The sequence below is a fragment of the Pelophylax lessonae genome, assembly GCF_965119305.1.
Source record: "Pelophylax lessonae genome assembly, chromosome: 10".
Lineage (NCBI taxonomy): Eukaryota > Metazoa > Chordata > Amphibia > Anura > Ranidae > Pelophylax > Pelophylax lessonae.
In genome coordinates, this window is record NC_138777.1 from 176,819,354 (window position 1) to 176,840,372 (window position 21,019).

At 41.0% G+C, this 21,019-nt stretch overlaps 1 protein-coding gene across 1 annotated transcript in view; it reads left to right on the forward strand.

Annotated features, from left to right (window-relative positions):
- The window catches only part of MBTPS1 (membrane bound transcription factor peptidase, site 1), a 77,767-nt gene that overhangs the window by 50,008 nt on the left and 6,740 nt on the right, over positions 1 to 21,019 (forward strand). Inside the window, exons 14-21 of the mRNA XM_082269775.1 lie at positions 1,043 to 1,158; positions 3,203 to 3,359; positions 4,375 to 4,499; positions 4,591 to 4,668; positions 4,923 to 5,063; positions 7,903 to 8,034; positions 11,408 to 11,534; positions 17,129 to 17,259. Coding sequence (XP_082125901.1) covers positions 1,043 to 1,158; positions 3,203 to 3,359; positions 4,375 to 4,499; positions 4,591 to 4,668; positions 4,923 to 5,063; positions 7,903 to 8,034; positions 11,408 to 11,534; positions 17,129 to 17,259 — 1,007 coding nt within the window. The remainder of the gene's footprint in view (positions 1 to 1,042; positions 1,159 to 3,202; positions 3,360 to 4,374; positions 4,500 to 4,590; positions 4,669 to 4,922; positions 5,064 to 7,902; positions 8,035 to 11,407; positions 11,535 to 17,128; positions 17,260 to 21,019) is intronic.

The following is a 21,019-nucleotide window of genomic DNA, read 5'->3' on the forward strand; positions in this document are numbered from 1 at the left end:
AGCTCATCTGCAGAAATCTGTACTTTCTGTGCGGTCTACCTGTGCTGCCATCTTGTATGTTACATTGTTTCCAGCTATGTCAGTATTTTATTCTAGGGTGATAGTGCTGCTTCGCTATAGAGTACGGTGAGTGAACATTGTCCTTTTAGGGTAGGAAGGGCGGACAGGATTGCCAGGTGAAAATGAATATAGAATTAAAAAGGCCTGAAAAAAAGAAAACTAATGCAACCAGCACATTTAAGGCGTAAGCTGCATTGCATTACTTTTTTGTGGCCTGGTTTCACATTTGTTGTTAAGACTTCTCATCGGTTCCCCCTTGTTTTCATTCATTTACTGCACCCCCAACTTCATAATTGACAGCAAATATATTGCTTTGGCTAGTTTATAAAAAAGAGAGCCAGTTCGATGCTCAGTGTTAGGTTATATATAGTTTTAGGATGTGTTACAGATATAAACAGCATTCAAAACATAGTTTTGGGTAGAGTTGCACTTTACAGTGACTGTAAAGGCTGCATTTTTTCATAAACTTGCCTTCTCTGTGCAAGGATGTTTCACAGAGCAGCCCATTACCACTTCTTCCAAGGTCCCATGCCGACACTTTCCGTTCTGCCTCTTCTCTGAGGGTGCACTCCTGAGCCAGGCTATATGCATCCATAGACACACACACACGCAGAGCAGCTCAGCCCCTCCATCCTCGACTTGACTGATAGCAACAGGAGCATATGGTTCCCACTGTGCTCAGAGCTTTCAGTGGATAGAGAAAGAGAGGAGAAGAGCTGAAGCAAACAGGCCCAGTGCTGGATTGAGTATGGACTCTGGTAAGTGTTGGAGGGTGAAAGGCTGGGGGGAGCTGCTTTTGAAAGGTTGTTTACCTTAATGCAGAGAAAGCATTAAGGTTAAAAAAAAAAAAAAAACAACTTTTGAGTTTTTAGTACCACTTTATTTTTGTGATTTTTCTGAGTTTGTACTGCTCTGCATAATATATGAACTGTAATTCAAAGAAATGTAATAAAAGCAAAGGCAATGTATGTTTATCTCCCAGGAATGGGGACCACATCCATACCAATTTCCGTGACATGTACCAACACCTGAGAAGCATGGGCTACTTTGTGGAGGTTCTGGGCTCACCGTTCACATGCTTTGATGCCAGCCAGTATGGTAGGTGCTGTTTGGTCAAGTTTTATTAAAACCGACACTAAACTCTGGTTTAAAAAAAAAAAAAAAATGTATTCAAGTATATGTATGTATGTATATGTGTGTGTGTGTGTGTGTGTGTGTGTGTGTGTATATATATATATATATATATATATATATATATATATATATATATATATATATCACACTTGTGCGACTTGCCGCGATTTTGATGCAATTTTGGCTGGGCTTGAAGCAATGCCAATTTTTTTTTTTTTTTTTACCTTTAAAACGCGTTAAAATCGGGCCTAAGTAGTGCAGGGACTACTTTGAAGTCGCTGCGACTTTAAGTTGCGCATATATGAATGCATATCATTGGAAAACATGGCGAACGACATGTCGTGCAACTTTGATGTCCAAAGTTGCATAACAAATTGCACAAATGTGAAAGGGGCCTAAGTCTTTCTTGCGGTTATCCAACTACTTGTTAGAGGGTGGCCACCCTTTCTTGCTTGCTCCTGAGATAGATTAGGGACAATGTACTATGCAATTTGTATTGTTCATAGAACAGTACACACAAGTATAATAAATAAGTGTTCATTCCAAACAAACGGCAGGGAGGGGGGGAAAGGAGAGGTTCAGGAACTCATGGGGGACATTGCAGAAAGGCAGAAAAACACTATAAGAAACCATTTCATGATTTTTGGAAAATAAGGATATAGTTTAGTGTCACATGTAAGACAGTAACTGAATATAACCATCCAATGATTGTATGTGAATAGGTAAAATGAAGCTATACTGTAGCTGAGCACCACAAACCGAAAAAGCTATTCAAATTTTTAATAATTCAAAGCAAGTTCATCCCCAACCATCAATGTCTCCATGCTTTATTTTGTTGAGAAATCACTGAAAATCAACCTCCTAACATTTCTTGCCACGGTTATCTTGAGTAAGGGCAAATATTTCATATAGCCTTTATTCCTCCCCTCCTCCAGATGAAATAAAAAAATATCTACAAAGACACCTAGTATGTATGATGTCATTTTAGCCTAGGCCATAAACCAGAAAGCGACTAAAGAAATATTTAAAAATTCATACCATCCTTTCTATTTACTAATGCTAGCAGCATAAGCGTTAAACATAGTTAATGCTGAGTTCAGTTTTAAATTCCTTTTCCTATCCAACACAACAAACTTTTTATTTGTAATGACCCATACATTAGTACTATTTTTTATTAAGGTTTTAAAATTCTGATTGTACATCATATTAAGTTTTTACATATAAAAGGAAACATGAAAAGTACATTATACCAATAGTGGGGAGCCTTCCCGCCTGAAAGAACACAATTGCTGCTAGCAGCTATAGCTGCTTGCAGCAATCACATGCCAAACATCTAACAAGCTGGCTGTACTGAAGTTGATTGCTGGATCGATTGAAGTAAAATCAGCCTTGCCCATTCATTGATCGAATCTTGGCCGGTCTCTGCTGAACCTGCCACAATTAAATTCATCTATGGTTGGCCTAATGACGGTACATCCATCAGTCATCTTAATGAAGATCCTTTATCGGTAATGGTCTGAGTGTGTGAAGCAAAAAGAATAAACAGTCAGTGCTATAATCCAATATCCAGCTGCTTGCAATAAGGGTTAGTACACCTCTACCACATAAACTATAACAAAAATTGCAGCGCTAAGTAAAACTTATAATATGTGATTTACAAATCAAGTACTCAGATAATAAAGTCCCAAAAATGAACTAAAAAGAAAATTGTCCAAAGTGTGGCAAAATACACTGAAGCATCAATTCATCTTTTAGACCACCATCGTAATGACTCAAATTACACCATGAATACTGTGAATCTCCTATACCTGATGGGCAAAATGCACACTCCCCAGACAGATGGGTTGCCAGATGATCAGCAGCAAAAGATCCTAATTCATTCCACAACTGGGGCTTACTAGTTGCTGCTAAGTAAATACGTATTTGCATTTCTTTGTTAGAAGAATGTGTGTGTGCCTTGCAGGGGATGTGATCAATGAATGTAATCTGTCTCTGCCTGGTCCTTTAGGAACCTTATTGATGGTTGATAGTGAAGAAGAGTTTTTCCCTGAGGAGATTTCGAAGCTTCGCAGAGATGTGAGCAATGGCCTCTCTTTAATCGTCTTTAGCGACTGGTACAACACATCCGTCATGAGGAAAGTCAAATTCTACGACGAAAACACCAGGTACAAGCAATTTGTATATTGTTCTTGTTATGTTTGCATGTTCAGCTTTGGAGTCCCCTTGAGTTAGGCTGACATGCTACTGTTAGTGGGAACATGTCAGGTAAAAGTTAATTTTACAAAAACCTGTAAATGCAGTTACAGATTTTATAAAGTTATGTGTTTATAGTGAAATTCCTTAAAAGGGAAGTATGGACAAACATTTATACTCACCTAGGTGGATGCAGCATCAACTTGATGCTGCATTTGTCCCCTGCTGCCTCTCCAAGAGAACTGAGAAATCAAACACTGCTGATCGCTCAGGCGTCCCCTCTGCTCTGAGCAGAGGGCCATGACTGTCAGTCCGCGGCTCTCTGCTCTCCCCTCCAGCGCTTACTGGAACATTGGGCTGTGGAGGGGGGCGGAAGGTGCTGGGTTAAGGCTCTCAGCGGATTGCTGAGAAGCTGAGCCAGCTGCTGGTCCAGGCATCTGGGTGGATCCCGACCATATGGTCGGGCTCTTTTCAGAGCCTGAACAGGCTCTGTTACATCAGTCTACAGTGGGCTTTTGCCCGCTCTCAGCTGAAAATGGGTCACAGGAGTGCAGATTTAAGTGACCTACAGGAGAAGTAAAGCCAAAGCTTTGGATATACTTCTTCTTTAATCATTGGCTAAAAGTGAACTGTTTTACAGAAGCAAAATATTGTCATTTACCAGTACAGAACCTCCTAGAAAAGTAGCTTGTATACTGGCATTATACAATGGAAGATATTTGTCATAGGAAGTGACAAGGATACTGCATTTCTGGCAAAAGCAACAGGTATTTGCTGAAAATGTTCTTGGCTTGAAAAGGAAAAATGTTGCAGCCACCACGTCAGGACTGTAAGCTGCAATATATTGGATTTTTGTTCTTGGGCGTAGTTATCCTTTATTATGAATGTTATTACTCATAGATGACTTTAAGTATACAATGACTGGGCGAAGACTTCATTTAAATGTTTGTATTTCAAAGAGAGTTTTTTTTTTTTTTTTGTTAATAGGCAGTGGTGGATGCCAGACACTGGAGGTGCAAATATACCAGCCCTGAATGACTTACTATCTGTTTGGAATATGGCTTTTAGTGATGGTATATATGAAGGCGATTTTACCATGGCAAATCATGACAGTAAGTGCTATTAACATATAATTAATCCAGTTAGTCTGCCTGTCCTAAATATTTTTCTTTTGATAATAATTCACTACCTATTGAATTTCAGTGTATTATGCATCGGGTAGCAGTATTGCAAAGTTTCCAGAAGATGGTGCTGTTTTATCACAAACTTTAAAGGACCAAGGTACTGTGTGCTGTACCATTGAGTATACCTTTCCTTTTATTTTTGAGTGTTTATTAAATATTAAATGTTTGCTTTTAGTTTTAAGCCATCTAAACAAAAAATCCTGTAGATGCTTGAATATCGATAAATTTTGCCAAATCCTGTTTTTATTTATTTATTTTTTCTGTTTTATGTCCAAACTTGCTTGACTAAACTACTCTTCTTAAAGCTACTTGTATTTATTTTGTATACAATAATCTCATCCTCGTTGTCAGGACTTGAAGTTTTAAAGCAAGAAACTTCTTTGGTTGAAAATATCCCCGTGCTAGGACTGTACCAAACTCAGACTGAAGGAGGAGGGAGAATTGTCCTTTATGGGGATTCCAACTGCTTGGATGACAGCCATCGTCAAAAAGGTATTTTCACCAGTTTAGTGAACTAGTTTAAACACAAGGTGTTGTGATGTCTATTCTTGGTGATGAAGACTAATTTAATAATTATTCATTAGTAGCTCAGTGCAATCCCTATTGCTCTGATTGACCAAAAAAGGTAATTTCAGACCTACTGGATATCTATGAAATTTTTGACATGCAGCTAGTTAGGCTGTCCATTGGTGGTCCTGTCATTAAAAGCCAACAGATTTCCACAATGATAACTAAAATCCAAGAGGTTAACCTAGATGTGCAAAGGCCACGTCTCTGTATGTACAGTATGAAAAATAATACACTTTTTTTTTTTTTTTTTTTTATCTGTAAAAAAAAAATGTGCATTTTATTATTTTTCATTTTTTTTTTTTAAAGTGAACGTCTCTCTTAATTTTATCTGGTATAGAGTAATGTTTACTGTGAATTGGGTTTTATTGCCTTTCTGAACAGTTTATGCACAGATTTAATGTCTTCAATCTTCAAAGGATTCAATTACTAGTAGTATTGTACCCTTTTTTCCCTTTCCATGCCTAGATTAAAACATTGCCCTATCACCACTGTTGACACTAAAGGCCAAAAGCAGTAGCTACTGTGTTTAGTAGATCTCAATTTATTGATCTTCACTTGATTGTAAAGCTTGAATTAAAATATTAAACATGTTCTACTTACCTGCTCTATGCAGTGGTTTTGCACATAGTCGCTCAGATCCTCCTCTTCTTGGGTCACATGCCAGTATTCCTGGCTCCTCCCTCCTGTCGGGTACCCCCACAGCAAGCCGAAAGTTTATCTTTATGCATAATTCATGAAGGGAAAAAAAACTTGTGCCTTTACAACCACTTTAATCACAGAAGTAATGGAGTGTTGCAGAGCAAGTTGTTCTAAATGCATACTCGCATAGGTCAGTCGACCATTCGCAATTAGACAAGTTGGACCATTGATTGTGATAAAGGGGCATTACATGAGTTAACTTATATGAGTTAATGTATAGAAAAGTAAAGCATTCACCATTCCCAGTGTTGGCCGAGCCAATAAGAAATATTAAATCTATATATATATATATATATATACACAGTGGGTACGGAAAGTATTCAGACCCCCTTAAATTTTTCACTCTTTGTTATATTGCAGCCATTTGCTAAAATCATTTAAGTTCATTCTTCTTCCTCATGAATGTACACATAGCACCCCATACTGACAGAAAAACACAGAATTGTTGACATTGTTGCAGATTTATTAAAAAAGAAAAACTGAAATATCACATGGTCCTAAGTATTCAGACCCTTTGCTCAGTATTTAGTAGAAGCCCCCTTTTGATCTAATACAGCCAGGAGTCTTTTTGGGAAAGATGCAACAAGTCTTTCACACCTGGATTCGGGGATCCTCTGCCATTCCTCCTTGCAGATCCTCTCCAGTTCTGTCAGGTTGGATGGTAAACGTTGGTGGACAGCCATTTTTAGGTCTCTCCAGAGATGCTCAATTGGGTTTAAGTCAGGGCTCTGGCTGGGCCATTCAAGAACAGTCACGGAGTTGTTGTGAAACCACTCCTTCGTTATTTTAGCTGTGTGCTTAGGGTCATTGTCTTGTTGGAAGGTAAACCTTCGGCCCAGTCTGAGGTCCAGAGCACTCCGGAGAAGGTTTTTGTCCAGGATATCCCTGTACTTGGCCGCATTCATCTTTCCCTCGATTGCAACCAGTCATCCTGTCCCTGCAGCTGAAAAACACCCCCACAGCATGATGCTGCCACCACCATGCTTCACTGTTGGGACTGTATTGGACAGGTGATGAGCAGTGCCTGGTTTTCTCCACACATACCGCTTAGAATTAAGGCCAAAAAGTTCTATTTTGGTCTCATCAGACCAGAGAATCTTATTTCTCACCATCTTGGAGTCCTTCAGGTGTTTTTTAGCAAACTCCATGCGGGCTTGTGTCTTACACTGAGGAGAGGCTTCCGTCGGGCCACTCTGCCATAAAGCCCGACTGGTGGAGGACTGCAGTGATGGTTGACTTTCTACAACTTTCTCCCATCTCCTGACTGCATCTCTGGAGCTCAGCCACAGTGATCTTTGGGTTCTTCTTTACCTCTCTCACCAAGGCTCTTCTCCCCTGATAGCTCAGTTTGGCCGGACGTCCAGCTCTAGGAAGGGTTCTGGTCGTCCCAAACGTCTTCCATTTGAGGATTATGGAGGCCACTGTGCTCTTAGGAACCTTAAGTGCAGCAGAAATCTTTTTGTAACCTTGGCCAGATCTGTGCCTTGCCACAATTCTGTCTCTGAGCTCTTCAGGCAGTTCCTTTGACCTCATGATTCTCATTTGCTCTGACATGCATTGTGATCTGGAAGGTCTTATATAGACAGGTGTGTGGCTTTCCTAATCAAGTCCAATCAGTATAATCAAACACAGCTGGACTCAAATGAAGGTGTAGAACCATCTCAAGGATGATCAGAAGAAATGGAAAGCACCTGAGTTAAATATGAGTGTCACAGCAAAGGGTCTGAATACTTAGGACCATGTGATATTTCAGTTTTTCTTTTTTAATAAATCTGCAACAATGTCAACAATTCTGTGTTTTTCTGTCAGTATGGGGTGCTATGTGTACATTCATGAGGAAGAAGAATGAACTTAAATGATTTATATATATATATATATATATATATATATATATATATATATATATATATATATATATATATATATATATATATATATATATATATATATATATACACACATTATAACTTATTTTTAGAAGCTATGAAAACTAAAAAAAAGTTCACATATACTTTGCATATTTTGACCATGACTTGAAAGTACAAGTACTCTCCATTTGTAGATTGCTTTTGGATGCTTGATGCCCTCCTGCAGTATACATCATATGGAGTCTTACCAGCAAGTCTCAGTCATTCTGAAAACAGACAGAAGCCACCAACTGGTGAGGGGACCCCACAGCCAGAGAGGATGGAAGGTAAAGACATTATCCTTTTTGTTTTTCATATCAAAATGGTGATATATATATATATATTCGATTTATTATTAGATTATTTATTTTAATGTAAAAAAAAAATTCTTTCAGAGCTATTTCTTATTGAGGCTACCACAAATGGTCTTTCTGATTAATACACTCACAGTGCTCACTTGAAGCCAGACACCATGTGGTCATGGCTGCTAAGGTTTTATGTCACATGGACAAGTCTTTTTTAATTATGGCAGCAACTATTAGGAAATCTTTCTTTCAAAATGTGATTTGGCAATGTAGGCGTTTGTCCCATTGATTCTGTGTAGTTTGAATTTAAAGGGAAGTGATAAGTGGACCCAAAATATGACACATATATATATTTCCAGGCAATCGGGTAAATATTTTATCTACCACAACAGAGCCCTTGTAGGTCTTCTCGAGCAAGGGGCTATCCCCCCAGTACCTGCAGCAGGATAAGTTCCAGGGGTTCTACTCCAACCTGCTCTGTTCCCAGACTGTAAAGGAGTATACACGCCAACTTGGATCTCAAGGCCCGATATGTCCTAATTTGGGACCAGAAATTCTGCATGTAATCCAGCATGACTGTCATAGCCTCCCTATCAGGAGAATTTCTGGCTTCTGTGGACACTAAGGATACTGTGTACTTGCATGTTTTCCCATGCATCAGTGGTCCTTCGCTTTACTGTGGATCCCCAGCACTTCCAGTTTGTGACCCTGCCATTTTCCCCTTCTTCCACTCAATGAATGACCCCAGTTGTACTGGCTACTGTGCTCGCCATGCTACACACCCAGGGCATCTTCATTGTGGGATATCTGGAAGACCTCCTGCTGAGCGAGCAGTTGGCACAAGTTCTGTCTGATTAAAATGGCATGAACAGTTCAGCGCTTGCAAAGGTTTGGCTGTATCATTAACCTTCAGATGTTAGTTCTGGATCTGGCTCCTCACCTGGGGTATCGGAGTCTCATTCAAGACGCAGCTCAAGCCAGAGTTTTTCTTTCCCAGGAGGAACTTTAAATTCTCTGCTCACAGACTTGGAATTTTCAAAAATACTCGCTATGGATGCCACCCTGTCAGTGTTAAAAAAGTGAGAGTCCACCTCCTGTAAGGTCTATCGTAGCACTTGGAAGGCATACTTTGCTTGGTGCAAGGAAAGAAACTTTCATCCCAGAACCGTTCTCAGTGGGCCTGGATCAGCATGTGGCTCTGGTACCATCAAGGGGTAGATGGTCTACTCTTTGTTCTGAAAGGAACCCTTTCTGGTTATACACAGGGAAAAATTGATGATGAGGCCTAGAGTTGCCTTCGTTGGGTGGTTTCGGACTTTTACCCCAAGCAAGATATTGTTCTTCTTTTCCTCTGTCTGGCTCCAATCTGTCAGAAGGCAGTCCCCCCTTCATTGTCTAGATCAGAGTTTCTCAACCGGGTTCCACGGCAATCTACTCTAACAGTCACAGGCAGCTGACAGGTAGATTGTATCCCATCGGCTGACTAATGCACAGCTACACAGGCAAACGACTCTGGTTGTGTAGCTTTGCAACGCTGCTCCCCACTGGCCCTCCTTACCTCCTGTCCATCCCGGGTGCTTGTATGACATTACCTGGGATTGACAGGAAGGGAGGATTGCAGGAAAAGTCAGCAGGGAACAGAGCAGCAGAAGAGGACTTATTACAACCACTTCCCTGCTTAGCTCTGCAAATGTAGGAGCCCACTGCCCTGCCATTAGCCCTGAACCCATTTAAGGTGCTCTGATTCTGTGTAAGGTCCCCTGCTGCCTTCCATGTACTGTGTTCTCTAGACCACCTGTGCTTTGCCCTGCTGCCCCCCTATGCACTACTTTATCTCAAGCTTTACCCAAAATTAAGCATCTGTGCAGAAAAAAAAAGCAAGCGTAACTTTTACAATAAATGGGTACATTTTAATATTCTAATATTTAATGCTAATTCTAAAAATAATTGTTAAATCAACGGCTCGCCGATCACACCAATGTTCCAAAAGCTGTAGATCTGAACATTATTTCAGGGGTTCCCCAAAATCTCTTAACTTTTTGCCAAGGCTTCCTTCAAGGTAAAAAGGTTTAGATAAATTTTTTACTGTGCAAGTTTACCTTGCAGCCACTGCTTTAAGATTGACTCTCTTTATCATCCCTGATGATCCTCAAAAAGGGGAGGCTGCTTTTCCAACAGATTTGTCATTGGACCTAAAGGATCAGGCTCCACCCTTTGCCAAAGGCACAGTCTACTACATTTGGGAGTTTCTTGGGCCTTTTAATATCAGGCAACACTTTTCCAAATTTGCAAGGTTGCCACCTGGTCTTCTGTTCCCACGTCTAGGTTTTAACAGGTGAATGTTCAGGGCACTTAGATGTCTGAAGTTGTAGGCTGTCCCCAGTTGTGTTTTTTAGTGGGCCTGTTAGCATTCGTTGCTGTTGCCCATCCCTCAGCTAGACTGCTTTTGGACATCCTTACAGTCTCTAAATTCCTTTTCCATCAATAAACAAGGAAAAAAAAAAACTGGACTCTTGTACTTACAGTAAAATCTATTTCTTGGTTCATTGGGGGACACCCTTCTGAGTCTATCAACATGTTCTTGGTACTGCTTTTCCACCAAATTGGAGTAAGAGGGCTGATCAGTGATCCCCCCGCCCCCTGTTTACCAGGCTAAATTCTTGTGTCCCTCTATGAACCCCAAGAAATAAATCAGGGCAAATGCATCAATCACATTATTCTTGCATATATGTGAAAGGGTGTGTTAATAATAAACCATGTTTTTTAGGACAACACCTGCCTTTGACCAAGGCCAACAAGCACTGCGACACACTTTCCATGATACACTTCTAGCCAACAGCAAACTGTCCCTACTAGGAAAGGTTTTTGTTTTGTCCCCCAGGCCGAACTTTCCCAGACCTCCCCAGTTTGTAGTACTTCCTTACTTAATCTGCACAGAAGATTGATGGATCATGCCCACTCGCTGAAATCTATATAATTTCTGAAAATTGCTCTAGCGCACCGCTGACCAATGAAAGCACCAGTTCTTTCCCCTTGTGAGGTACAAAATAGGCCATTTATTTCAAGTGATATTTGAAATCTGTAGCATCTTTTGTTCTGTAGATTACACAAACATTGGGGGTTTTGCTACACAAAGGGGCTGCTGTGGTGAAGGTAGATGGTGCAGTGGCTTTGTATGGTCCTGGGATAATTTTTATCATAGGCGCTCTGTGTTTTTGTGTGGGTCACGTGTCTCTATTGTATTTGACTACAATATAAACCTTAATCTGTAAGCTCTAAGGAGCAGATACCATTGCAAATGATCTGTGTCCTTTTCAGTACTATATAAATTGATGAAATAATCTCTCCCCTTTAGGAAATCACCTTTATCGCTATTCTAAAGTGTTAGAAGCACATCTTGGAGATCCCAAGCCACGTCCGTTACCAGCCTGCCCACATTTATCCTGGGCCAAACCACTGCCGCTCAATGAAACTGCTCCTAGGTATGCCTCCTGTTGAAAAGTGGCTTCTGTGCAGACTGTATTTGAATACGTTGTGTCTTAAAAATTCACGTGTGTGTGTAAAATGCCCCACTCATTAGATAAAGCACCTTAAAGGGCTTAGTTCACATTTACCAAAGAACAGCCTTTGCAGGTATGGAACATCTGTGGATAAAAACAAACTGTGCAGTTTTGGCTGAAGTTGGATAATACCCTTGCTACAGGTGTAGGCTAAATACGTACCTTCCGAAGCCTGGCTGAAAAATCTCCAGAGATGGCATAATCTCATCCTGCTATTGCTGCTTATCTCCTCCATCATAGGAGCAAGTTCTCAAACCTCTGCACATGTATATGTTTTCCACTATCTCCTTTGTTGCAGCATTGCTGAACTCAAAGCTTCTGCGACAGAAGAGAGAGAGCATGCAAGGGGGGTTTGCAGTGGTTGGAAGTGTTTTAGCAACTTCCCAGGAAGCAGGCAGGTCAAGATATTGCCATCTCTGAGGTTATCAGTCTGGTTTCAGGAGGTATGTAAATAGCATACATCTATAGCAAGGGTCTTATTCAACACCAGTCACAGTTTGTTTTTATCTACAGGCACTCCTTACCTGCATGGGCAGTTTAATGCTAAAGATGACCTAGCCCTTTAACACTCCAATTTTCCCCTAACTAGTCTCAAATATACTGTATGAGTTATAAAAATACTTCCTTTTCTGATTAATGATATTGGTTCCTAAATGATTTCAGTCTGCAATGATAGGTAATACCATCTTACCCTTTTTTTTTTTAAATGTGGAGTATGTAAATTGGAAGCTGTACATCTTCAGGCAAATATTGCTCCATTAACCTTGTAAAATGCAGAAATAAAAACTGCTTTTTTCTGTTTCTATGTGCATCAAGGCAATGCCAGATTGGATGATCGGTGCACCCGGAAAGTATTCACAGTGCTTCACTTTTTCCTTATTTTATGTTACTGCCTTTATTCCAAAATGGATTAAATTCATTATGTTCCTCAAAATTCTACAAACAATACCCCATAATGGCAATGTAATAGAAGTTTGTTTGAAATCTTTGCAAAATTATTAAATATGAAAAATGAAAAAAATCACATGTACATAAGTATGCACAGCCCTGACACTCAAAAAATGAGCTCAGGTGCATTCTGTTTCCACTGATCATCCTTAAAATTTTTCTACAACTTGATTGGAGTCCACCTGTGGTAAATTCAGTTTATTGGAAATGATTTGGAAAGGCACACACCTGTCTATATAGGGTCCCAAAGTTAACCGTGTATGGCAGAGCACACACTAAGCCACGAAGTCCAAGGAATTGTCTGTAGACCTCCAAGACAGGTTTGTATTGAGGCACAGATGTGGGAAAGGGTACAGAATATTTTCTGCAGCATTGAAGGTCCCAATGAGCAAAGTGGCCTCCATCATCTGTAAATGGAAGAAGTTTGGAACCACCAGGACTCTTCCTAGAGCGTGCCGCCCAGCCAAACTGAGCTATCGGGGGAGAAGGGCCTTAGTCAGGGAGGTGACCCAGAATGGTGACTCATGGTCCATAAGAGGATTTGCTATAAGCCAAGTACTGAGTACTTCCTTATAAGTCTGCTTTGGATCTCCATCGAGGGATTGCGCATCTGTGGCTGAGTGCTAATAAAATCATGTCTATGTAGATCTCTGTAGTGGGGGTCTTCATTTTCTGGTAAGCAGCTGTGTGATCAGGTATTGGTGAAGGCTGTCTCACTGAGCCACAGGATACTCCTCACAATTTGTTCATGCAAAGTGTTCCTATGTTTATGGACTGTATTTATTATACACTTAGCGCTGCACCATTTCTGTATAACATGACAGCCTGCCTGGAGTTTGCCAAAAGGCACCTGAAGAACTCTCAGACCACGAGAAATAACAATAATTTAACAATTTGGCCTGAATTGCAAGCATCCTGTCTGGAGGAAACCAGGCCCCCGATCATCACCTGGCCAGTACCATGCCTACAGTAAAGTGTGGTGGCGGCATCATGCTTTGGGAATGTTTTAGTGGAAGGAACTGGGAGACTAGTCAGGATCGAGGGAAACATGAATGCAGCAATGTAGAGAGACACCCTTGATAACCTACTCCAGACCGCTCTGGACCTCAGATTGGGATGAAAGTTCATCCTCCAACAGACAATGACCCTAAGCACACAGCCAAGACAACAAAGGAGTGGCTACAGGACGACTTGAACTTGATTGCACATCTTTGGAAAGATCTGAAAATGGCCATGTACCGACGCTCCCCAGCCTTCCTGATGGGAGCTTGAGAGAAAGAAGAATGGGAGAAACTGACAAAAATAGGTGTGCCAAACTTATAGCATCATACTCAAAAAGACTTGAGGCTGTAATTGGTGCCAAAGTTACTTCAACAAAGTATTGAGCAATGGCTGTAAATACTTGTGTACATGTGGGTTTTTAGTTTTTTTATTTTTAATAAATTTACAAAGATTTCAAGCTTTTCATGTTGTCATTATGGGGTATTGTTTGTAGGATTTTGAGGAAAAAATGGATTTAATCAATTTTGGAATAAGGCTGTAGCATAACAAAATGTGGAAAAAGTGAAGCCCTGTGAATACTTTCCAGATGCACTGTATCATCAATTCTGTAGTCATAAGCTCATGTGGTATTTCTGTATCCACTATGCCCAGTACCCCCAGTTGGTCAATAACCGGATTCAGGATTAGAATGCTGCACATCAATGTGCTGAGTGGGGAAATCCATCCGCTCAAGTCCTGTGAGTAAGGTGGTGGGGCCGCAAATTACATCAATGCCTTTTGTTTTGCTGGACTTTTTCAGAACTAATCTGCATGCATGCAACGTTGTCCCTTATGCTACTATTTTGAGCTTTCTCTCCTAACTTTCTGGACATTTAAAAGAGACATGCACAGGGATTTTATACAAAGAGTGTGGCAATTAATGTAAACTTGTGTTTTCTCCCACATTGAGGCCTTGTTAAATTCTTATATGTAGCGGGGATAAATACCCCTTATTTACAGGCTTATGTGGAAGACCTCAATTTGTGGGTATCCCTCTAATCAAAAACCATGGATGAGGCTGTTGGCCTGGAGCAGCATAATCCTTGGAGTGGGCTTCCTAGATGAACATTTTGGCATTGAAATATAAATGTGAAATGTAATGTTTTAGGGTGCTGTTCCACACGACCAGCTTATCATCCATGTAATGTATCCACAGTGTGACCTTTTCCGTGATCTTGATTTTTCTACACATCATCTGCCTCCCACCATGGCAAGTTTAGGCACAGGCTGCACCAATGGCAACTCCTCCATTCTCTTTGTAAAACTTCATTGAACATAAAGAACATTTATCCCTTAAAAAATATTCCAGGAGTTCCACAATAAATTCTTTGCTTAAGCTAATGGATATCTTTTCTCCAACTAATTTGTTACTACCCATACTGCCACCTCACGTGGGATGGATCTAAAGAGTATCTCCACGTCCACCCCCAACCAACATACTTTTCTCTGAATAGGAAACAGTTGGCACAGGTACTGGTAGATAATATATTGTGCAGAGGTTCAGGTGGGTCCTGAACATTTGGAAACTGGTGTTGGAGCTGTCTCACCACTTGTAATATGTTGGTCTGTTCTTAGGCTAGACTCGCACTCGAGCCAGTTTTTACCTTCCTGAAGAGAAATTACAAACCCCCTGCTCCAGACCCCCCCTACAGTTGAAGAGTCTCCAGACTCTGTTTCTGCATGAGTCTTGAGGCTTATGGTAGCTTAGCTGCCTCTGAGGCAGTTCCATTTGCCCAGTTTCACTCCAGACCCCTACAACAGAACATTGTCGTCCTGGGATAAGTCATTCTAGTTCTTGAGTAGACTGACATGCCTGGCACAGAGGATCAGATTGTCCATGGCTGGATGGCTCAGGAGTCCGACTGGAGTCAGGATAGTCTTTGGAAGATCCTCATGATGGATGCCAGCCTGTCGGACTAGAGAGGAGCCCTGTCCTCCCTCTCAGTGCTGGGAACTTGGACGTCCGAGAAAATAAATAATTAAATCCCCTTATCAAAATTCTGGAACTTAGGACTTTGCTGACCTTAGAGTGATGAACCACCCAGCTGGAGGGCAGTTTGATCTGATTCAGTCAGACAACACCATGGCAGTGGCTTACATTGACCATCAGTAAAGAACCGGGAGTCTTGCTGTGGCAAGAGGGGTAGAGCCATTGCCATTCTGGGCACAACTTCACATGTCTTTCTTGCCTGTCATTTAAATCCCAGGGGTGAACAGTTAGCAGGAAGACTTTTTCAGCTGGCAGCATCTGGTCCCTGAGTAGTCCGCTCTACACCCAGGGCTGTTCAAGTAACCGTGTCACAGGTGGGGGTACACCTGATGCAGACATATGGTCTCCAGGTTCAACCGTAAACTGCATAGGTTTGTATCCAAGTACTGGGATCCTCTAGCAAAAGCAGTGCATGTTTTAGTGGCTCCGTGGGATCTGTATACACTGATTTTTGCCTCTCCTCCCCTGAAGCTCTTTTCTCCTCTACCTTGTGGTTTCAGTATGGATGACAATTCTAGTCAACCTTATGGTTCCATTTTGGCCAGGGCTAATATGTAAATTTGGTCTGATCAGATTCCTAGTGGGCACTACATGGGCCCTTCCAGACCATCCTGTTTTTAATGTTGCTGGCTTTATTGCCATTCATTTTGAATCCCAGGTTCTAAGAGACAGGAGCATATGTGAATCTGTTATTGCAACTAAGCTAGGAATTCCTCTTCTCAAACTCCTTTACTGTATTTGGAAGGCATATTTTGCTTGGTGCAGAGCTTTCCTTCCTACAGTTGGGCTTGGACCAGAATTTGGCCTTTAGCGCGATCGAGGGTTAGGTCTTTACTCTGGCTATTTAGATATCATTGATGTCCCATTCTCTGATCAGGACTTTTGTTCAGGCTTTCTCCTGTGTGGCTCCCCGTTTCCACTCCGGTGATCCTTTAGGTATTGAATTTGGTTCTCTTGGCTCTTGAAAAATGCCCTTGAACCCTTTAGAGATATTCCACTCTTACTCATAAGGATTGGATAGGTTTATATGGACATAATGGGGGCAGTCCCTGCAAATCTTTTGCCAGTGTCCAATCACCCGAAGGTAGCGACATATAACCCATGGTCTAAGAATCCATTCCTATGTCTTTTACTGTACTTTAAGATATGCAATAAGTGGGGGGGGTTTATATATTTTTTGTACTCCCTGTAAATTCCTTGCATTGGTGTCTGTTAGGGGGACATGGGCCCTACTTTTCTGTGTTTCTAATCATGATCTCTGTACTGCTTGGCTAGCAACATGGGGGTGGTAGTAAGGGCAGTTGTCCAGGGCTGGCCTACAGTTTTCCAGTAACCAATCCTATTGTAGGGGCGGCAGTATAACCTGAACGTGAAAAGTTCCTGTAAGCAAAAAAAAAAAAAAAAAAAAACTTTGTCACAACACTAAGCTAAATGGTAAAATGGTGTAAGATGACTAACCCAGTGACATTATTATTGTGCGATCATGGGAGGCTTTCTGATATGACAAATGAAAATTTTAAATTGTTGTTTTCTCCAGTAACCTGTGGAAGCATCAAAAACTGCTATCAATAGATTTGGATAAAGTGGCTCTGCCCAATATCCGCCTGAATCGACCCCAAGTGAGACCACTGTCACCAGGAGAGAGTGGAGCATGGGACATACCTGGAGGTAGGTTACTATAAGACTGCCTAGTCTTCTGATTAATATGATGAATTATTTTGCAGTTTTCTGTCTCCAGAACTTTAGGTTGTGAGAACTTTAATCTGCCTAATGTGCTCTCTTTTTAGCCCACCATACACTAAAGGAGATCTATAGTCACAGCAGACACTTTCAGGTTATAACATCAACTTGTAATATCAATACAAAAGCTGTTTAGTCATTTTAAACAAATCAGTATAAGCTTACTTGAAAAATCCCCTTTCGTGTTGAGTGCTGCCCCTCTGTTGACCATCTCTTTCCACAACTGTCTGGATTCCCTGCATGTTTTGCAGCTTCTCCTTTGCTCATTCTTTTGGATTTCTTTTAATTTTTAAAAACTATATATCCCATAATTCCTGGCTGCCTGCAAGCAATTTTTTGTGCACTGTAAAGTGTCTAGAAAGCGCTAGTACCAAAACAAGTCAAGCTGCCAGCACAACATAATTGATAAATTATAAAATAACAAGTGGAAGAAAAAAGTGCAGCGCTAATGAGTGTACATAATATACAAGTGTACAATTGAATATATATATATATATATATATATATATATATATATATATATATATATATATATATATATATATATATATAATATAAAATATATAGGATATTGTGAAATAAAGTCCAATACTGAAATAGGGCTTAAATAAAAGTCCCAAAGAAGTGATCGATCTTGTTGGTATACATATATAAATCCAAACGTGATGAAAAGAATCCCAACACCAAGTGAACAGTAAAAGTGGGCTCTCACCAGATCAAATGGGTCTGAATTGCCATATAGCAAACAGACCTGTTCAGGCTGTACAAGGTGATCCTGATTCCTCCTACGATCATTACCATGGAAGTAGTTTTCAGCTCATAAGGTGGTAGGCAGAGGGATGGAAGTCTCTCAAGACCAGATGACATGAAAACCAGAAAAAGGAGTGCACATAGCGTAATATTGCTAAAAACTTTTAATGAAATAAAAGGAATCGCACTTACAAGAATCGCATGGTAACAGGCAATGTATTAAAATGAAGATCTATTGCGAGCTCCTAAATTATTTGTGTACTGACTCTGCCTCATGAAACTCCTCCTCTCAGCACCTCTGTAGTTCAGATGTGTAAAAGAACAGTGATACATTCACTGTGCCCTGTAAATATGCAGATTTAAAGACCTTTAATGTTTAAGATTTTTGAAAAAAGTATATATTCAAACTTCAAGATCATTCAGCTTAATAGGAGTAAGCCGGAAATAGTTGAAACACAATGTGGAAATGAGTATAAGATTTTATATTTTGACTATAGACACACTTTAATCCCTTGTCTACCAACATAGTTTTTTTAAAGAGTACACAAGGGGGGGTTAAAGCATTCTCACAAAATGTGAACGACGCTATGAAAGGGCTAAAATAGAAGACTAGAAAATTCACACATGGCATGTATAGAAGTGTTCATCTTCAGAAGAACATTTCTTAGGTTGGCTAGACTGGCTTTATTGCCATAGAATGGAACAGCTGACCGATGCCTTTATGACAAAGTGTCATGATCGCTTGCCTTCTACCCATCTGTGTGAAAAAATATATAAAAACGTTGTCAGACATATATAGCATTCTTTAACAAGGCAGTGCAAAAATCAGAGATGGAAATAAATGAAGTCCTAACCTATGGAAGATGATCCCTGTTTGGTCCCTGCAGAATATGGCACTTTGCCCTTTACTGATCTTAAAGTAGCCCAGTTGATTTCCAAGTAAACTTTGTTCCATCTATTGAGGGACACAGGAATTCTGATATTGTCAGCGTTTACTGCCACCCACAGGAGGATTGGACATTGGTACTCAAAAAAACAAAACTGTAGGCCAGCCCAGGATAACTTCTTTTCAACATGCCTTAGCTTTTTGCAAGGAGGATAAATCTCTTTTCTGCTGAGAAAAGTCTAAATACTCTGAGAGCACTTTTTTTTTTTTTTTTCAATGTTCCTTTTTTTTTCTTCTATTGTCTTAAAAAAAAAGGTTCCTTTATAATACGTTGTCCCAGTTGGTTCAGATCAGCCTTTTCTTAAAGGAAAACCTAACTAAAGCTAAACCTGGTTTGTGCCACATTCTAAACCTTATCTGTCTAACCCTGTAAAGCAAAAAATCACTGTGCTTACCTATTCTGCAGCCGATTCAGTCCGGTCCCACACTGAGCTGTCAGCAGCGGCTTCAGCGTGGAGGCGGGTGCAGGAGAGGCACTCGACAATGGAAGGCCCATAGTAAAGGCCCGTACACACGTACCGATCATCGGCATACAAACGTCGGCGGACGAAAGATCTGCCGATTGTACGCGTGTTAGTATGGTGCCTCCGACAGATGTCTGCGCACAATCCGCGGACAAAAGTCTTTCTTGCAAACATGAAAATTTTTGTCTGCGGACACCAGAACGGACGATTGTTCGCCTGTCAGTACAGAATTCGGCCGACAGACCGCAGATTTGCAAGACTGGGCATGCTCAGAAAATTAAAAACACAGGGAAAGTTAACCATTACATGACATCACTTCTGCAGTCAGCTGAAGTCTGCAGACAAAATTCTTGTGCTGTCCTTGTGCTGTCTTTGCACTTTTCAACAGACACCGACATCCCGGGGAGAAAAGACGAACATTTGTATGCCGACCATCGGTACGTGTGTACGGGGCTTAAGTTTTATGGGTGACGTCACTTCCCATTTATTTCACAGCTGTTGTCAGTCCTCCCCTGCACAGAGCTTCCGCCGCTGGAGACTGGATCGGATCGGGTGCAGAAAAGGTAAGTACATGGTTAGATAGATTAGGTTTAGAATGTGGCACAGAGAAGGTTTAGCATTCGTTAGGTTTTGCCTGGACTTATTCCTTAAGCCTGGCCTCAGTGCTGTACCTGTACCCTGCTGAACTGGAAGTGCGGGGCTAATGTGAACACTGGGCTTTGTTACATTATGTACTTTACTGACCTGAATATACTGTTAAAAGTTAGCCACAGGGTCCAGATCCATGGCATTGTCACAGCGCATGACCTATCTCCCAAGACTCACTTTGTTGAGTAAGGCCTGAAGCGCTAAGAGTAATAGGTTTCATCATGGTAAGGGTTAACACTGAGAAACTGAGCACTGATGTCACCCTCTGGGTGAAGTGCCATGTGCTTTACACTCTCTTCTGCTATTCAGCATTGGGGAAGTACCATCCCACTGCTGCTCCCGTTTTGCAAGCACAATGGGGAACTCTGACCTTGTTCTGATTGTCCACCTACAGTGACCTGGTCACTTTTTGGCTGTCTGACCCCCATCAACTCTCTAAGTTTGTGCGTACCTGGGGCCTTGCATTTTGGGCCTAGTTACATCATTGCCTTATGGGTCCAAGTTAACATGTCTGCACATGGGCACAGACTGTCCTTCTGTTCTGGGGGTGTCTACTCTGTATTCAGCGAGGGATCCAACATCTACAATCTGAATTCCAATGACCCTGTAGTATAGGGTTCTCACCATTGGAGACTTCAGCTCCATCTTGTGAGGTGGAGGCCCCTACCTGGTCATCTGATTTGGACTTTATGGCCCAATTCCTCACGGATACGGAAAAACAGGGGCTCAAAGTACATTCCAGTGCCCGATTCTGTATTTGTATTTGCATAATCACCTTGTTGTCTCCAGCTTTCGGTCTTTCAGAGCTCCTATAGCTGCCAAAACTTTTGCATTACACCTCCTAAAGGTATTCCTTAAATCCCTCTGTCCTATATTGACC